The sequence below is a fragment of the Bombyx mori genome, chromosome 12, assembly GCF_030269925.1.
Source record: "Bombyx mori chromosome 12, ASM3026992v2".
NCBI lineage: Eukaryota > Metazoa > Arthropoda > Insecta > Lepidoptera > Bombycidae > Bombyx > Bombyx mori.
This window is the reverse complement of record NC_085118.1, coordinates 10,403,954-10,409,281: the sequence shown is the minus strand read 5'-3', so window position 1 is coordinate 10,409,281 and position 5,328 is coordinate 10,403,954. Positions and strand designations below refer to the sequence as shown.

General features: G+C 32.6%; 1 protein-coding gene across 1 annotated transcript; it reads right to left on the bottom strand.

The window, feature by feature from the left end:
• Positions 1 to 259: 259 nt before the first annotated feature.
• LOC100500745 (uncharacterized) lies at positions 260 to 4,681 on the bottom strand. Its single transcript, XM_004925484.4, has 2 exons — positions 3,759 to 4,681; positions 260 to 531 (listed from the first exon to the last, which is right to left on the bottom strand). The coding sequence occupies exons 1-2, from the start codon at positions 3,948 to 3,950 to the stop codon at positions 391 to 393; spliced, it is 333 nt and encodes a 110-aa protein (XP_004925541.1). The 5' UTR covers positions 3,951 to 4,681; the 3' UTR covers positions 260 to 390.
• Positions 4,682 to 5,328: the final 647 nt, after the last annotated feature.

Genomic DNA, 5,328 nt, shown 5'->3' with positions numbered 1-5,328 from the left:
GTCTCTGGACATGAACACTGACCTACTCCAGTGCACGCGATTACCCGCTCAAGAGATTCTTAGAAGGAATACTGCAATGAAGTGGTTTAGTGATGGTCGGTTGCCATTTAGTCAAAACAGGCACTTTAATTAGTGCCATTTAATTTAATTAGTGCCACTATTGTTGAGTAGAGGCCCTTTTTGGGTTGTTGTGGCTTTTAAACGATATCGGCTACCGTCCTCTATTTGCTGATACTTAAAACATAAAGTAAATATAATGTTGATATTGTAATTTTTTTAATGAAATTCAGACATTAATTTAACATTGAATATTGAATACAAAAGTCTAAATTAAACATGAAATGATAGAAAACTTCTTGATTGAAAACTATGGTCTAAAGTATAACTTTTTTACGTGTAGATTTCAAGTTGGTAGTTTAATCCAGAGCCTCGTGGGCTTTTCAACTTTATGTTGGCATAAGAAAAACCGATGCCTCCTGCAGTAATACTTGCTTCAGCATCCGAGTGGTCTAGGTCACGGGCTATAATACCCTGGAAAAGAAAAACAAAATCTGTTTGTAAAAAATTCTGGAAATACGTATTGCATTTTTTGTTTACATGTTTAACTACAACTATATTGTAGATAAAAGTAGTAATAATAAGTCATCGCAATTATTGTTTGTACGTTTACTTATAAGATTGACATTGACAAATCAAACCTTGTACTGTTGTTGTTGTAGGTACTAAACATGGACCGTAACCCATAGATACTAAAAAAAACCGTCCCGTAATGAACCGAAATGGAATGCAAGGTTACAGCTAATGTTTCATGACCGAACAAAGAAGGTCGCTATAGTCACACTATAATATGGATTCATAACACGTCCTACCACTAATTAGTACTTTTTTAATGTACAAATCGTCGTAGTCTAAAGGATAAGACGCCCAGTTTAAGAACAATTACCTCAGTGTTCAAATCCCGTAGGCAGGTATCAATTTTTATCTCGACCAGGTATCCGTAAATGGATTCCCCAGCGTTAAAAAAAAAAAAAAAAAAAGTGATCAATTTTTATAATATATGGTAAGACGTATGTATTGTGAACTTGTGGGGTGGTACCACGAGTTCACAACACCCTACCTATTTGTGCTGTGAAGCAGTTTCAAGAGATGGCACATATGTATGTATATAGCTTCATTCGCTTTATTGGGTACGTTTTTGGGTATCCAATGAAAGTTAAAAATAAAAAAACTAAGTACCTATGTATTACATACGCATTTTCAAAACGACCAATATTTACCGTAAACATTAAATGTAGGTACGTTGAACAATTTCACAATAGCTTTCAACTACGAGTAATTACTGTTATTACCGTTAATTTCAATATTAATTATACTACGTGTTTACTAGATAGCTGTTGACGTATCTTAATTAATAGTGCCATCAAACAAGTATGAAGATTGAGTAATAAATTGTCTAAGTTGTACCGTCATCAAGTGATAAATGTTCGTATTTGTTGGGACACACTGTAAGAATCTATCTAATATCTGTGTTGTTTGTTGATTTGGTATTCGTGAAAATTTTCAATACGGTATTACGTGTTCGATGAAAGCATTAATAACTTTGTAATAAATAAATTTAGTCGCGGAGTAATGCAAAATCATACGGCCGTACTCGGTTGAATATGAATATTAGATATGCTTTGGTAATTAGTTACATATGAACTGCAACCTATCATTGGCCTCTGGAATGAATCCCTTACCACGGTGTTCCCCGTGGATCATCCGTTGAAATCTTACTTTGAAAGTATCCTTAGAATCTAACTATTGTTTCAGTCAATTTGGTTCATTAGTTATTACAATTTCTTTAGTGCTTAACATGTGTTATACATATTATATTCATTTGACCTTGTAGGCACTTAAAAGAGTTTGTGTTGTGTTTTTTCCTTCCTGGATGGTATCTTTCGGTTACATGTTCTGACTAATACTGAGAAGCGAATAATCTTTTTGAGGAACACGTCTTTCAAGCTAGCGGAATAATATTTTATTGATAACACAAAGAACATTTGTCATTTATTTGAAATAATATGTCGATATTTTTGTTTTTATTGCCTCTGTAGACAGACTTATATATGGCCCACCTAACGGTGAGTATTCACGGCTGCTCATGGACGTCCTCAATGCCAGGGCCACAGCCTAACTGCTGTTTACCGCTGAAGACTCCGCGCAAGTTTCGTTCGAAGAAGGACGATTCATGACTTAGAATATTTTGTGAGAAAACTTTTGAATACTACCATTAAGCATCATGTCCATTCGAAATAATTTGAAACTGACATTGTTATACTATAAGAATTCTAAAGAACATATTGTTATCTAAGTTCTAACTTTTCTGACTGTTGCTTAATGGCAAGAACGTATACTAAGAATCTATTTACGCCGCGAACTTTCCGTTTTGTAGAGTCTAAGTTAATTTTATTATTTGTACTGTAATTTTAATGTTGGAACAGCTGGAGTAAGGAAACTATTACTTTAACTTTATACATAACATTATGGCTGCCATGTTGTTATTTCTTATACCACGCAATAAATTTTACTCGCGAGCTCGAGACTATAATGTGAATATAATGTAGTTTTAAACTAAAAACCTATTTGTTTGTGGAACGAAAATTCTTTGCATTTCATAAAAATGTCGGAGGTTATCATATTTTTGTTAATGTTAAATCATGACAAGATAAAAAAGAAATGATTGTGTTCTGAAGTTCATACAAGTTTAATGTTATGTCGGATTCGCTTGAATATTATTTTATTGTGATGCCGGCCTTCATTTTACCTAAATACATGCATATGCATATAGGTTACGCGTTAACAATTGCGATTTTAGTAACTAAAGGGGCCATACATTGATTACGTAAGGGCCGTAAGAGGGGGTTTTGTTTAACATTTCTAAATTATCGGCTAAAAGCTATTCTTACGTAATATTTTAGTCGAAATGTATAGTAGTAGAATGTACTACTTCGAAAGTAGAATGATAGGTATTTTAAAGCCAAGCGTTAGGTCAATAAATTATGGAATCTATTTTTTCTTGTATACTTTTAACGAGTAGAATCTATTATAAATAATTACAATATCTTAATAAAATAAAAATTTTCGACAATATCACCTTATGGTGTATTATAAAGTTCTAAGTTCCCAAAATAAGAGAACATGCGTTGTTCCATTTAAAACTCATATTATATAAGTGAACACAAGGTGTATCTACGTTATAAAAGCAAGCTACGCTAGAAACTTTTTGCTGTTCTAATTTTAAACAAAGAAAAATTGAATTTGGAAAACAAAGTGTCTAGTGTCAATATTTATGGTTCCAATGTTACAAAGTGAATGCTTTTAAATTACACATTTTAGTTACACTTAAGCGTATAGTAACACATTTTATTCGTAACTCCAGATGGGCTTAAGGTCTTTTTAGCTAACTACAGCAATAATTATAAAAAAATCAATGTAAACAATATACTATATTAGGTATTAAAGGTCAGCAAATAATAATTCTGGTTTTTGTACTAAAGCAAGAGTCTCTGTAAAATATCTATCCATTACAGAAACACGGTTGTTGTATATTATTGAAAAATTGAATCAACCGTACCTGGATTTTGTGATGTTAAAATTTCGAAGTGATCTCAAATTTGACTTTTGTACCATTTTTTCTGGAGTAACATGGCGGCCGTGGGGCAGAGAAATACATTAGATATAATAATAAATAATTTCGACAAGATTAATTGGCTTACCATAATCAGTTGTTGTCCCGGATCCGAAAAAAATACTTCTTTGACTCGTTTCTTGAGTGGGATGGCGTTATATTCGGCTTTTTCTTGCCACAGAAGCCTCTTATTAAAACTAGTACCTACTATAAGATCTTTACATTGTATAACACAGACTAAAGATAAAAATATGAAAATCAAAACGGGAGCGAACTTCATTTTGTTGTTGTTTTTTTTTAAAACGTTTACCACAATGTGTAATGTGTCACGTTCGACGGTTATTGTAACACTGAACAAGCTGGCCTTTGCGTAGATAATTTAAATACTTGTTTGCCTTATTCTGTCATCTAGGGGAAAAACTGGTTACCGACCGTGTGTGTATAGCCGACGTATGACAAATTTTTGTAGTCATAGCCGAGTAACCGACCAGTGACCCTTATAGTGTGTTGTGACCTTATCTGGGTGACGATATAAAATTTTGTATATGGTTTTTAAGTTATTATCGAAAGTCATTGACATCATAACTTAGGGTGTCATTATCCATCTTCAGATATGAGGTCGAATTCTTATTCTTATCCGCAATGTTACTTCGGAGTTGTCCAATTGCGCTGAACTAATTTTAAGTGAAATAGATGTTTTTTCTAATTGTCTCACAACTTACAGGAAAAATCTGTCGCAGATCATTTCACAATTAAATATAAATTAATATTAAGCAATCAATCAAATGTAATCAAATCTTAGTTTTATATTTTTTTTTATTTTTGTTGTTAATGCACTGTCGATTGCCACCTATAATTGAGGTGACATCTGCCATGAACTTTTGTCAATTGTTCAACGTTTTGTATTGATGATCACTTTGTTGGTGCAACTTAATAAATAAATAAATAAAATAAATTCTCAATTGTATAAGTACGATGCTGTTCAACCCGTCAAACTGGAATTTCTTCTGATCAGTAATCGAATAGGCTCTTTCCATTAATATATCCAGACGTTACTGGATAGATGAAGAAAAATATTTGTCGCTGCCGTTATATGTATATGTAAATGTAAATATAAATGTATATATATAAATGTAATTATTATTAGTATTATATTATTATATAGTAGTTTGTATTGAGAAATTTAAATCTTAAATAGCCGAATGGTGATAACCTAATCAGTGTTTGATTTCTATCGTAACAACACGTATTGTGTGTATTTATTGGTACGAGCATCTTTGTTTAGCTGTTTATGACATCCATTTAATCATTTTATGTCATACGCTGATTCACTTTCTCATAAAAAATGACAATATATTTTAAACTAGCGACCCGCCCTCGCTTCGCTTCGGAAACATTAAATTTTATAATTGATAGCTGAGTCCCGCGATGTTAGCCGCGGTTATTGTCGTACCGCGGGTGACGCCGCAGGGCGAAGCTAGTCTAAAAAAAATAGCCTAAGTTACTCCTTATATCATCAGCTACCTATCAGCGTCAGACAGACAGACAGACAAAAATTATAAAAAATGTTATTTTGGTGTATGAACCGTATATATATTCATATTATTATGCATATAGTAAAAAGCGGGTATTTCAATGTTACAAACAGACACTCCAAT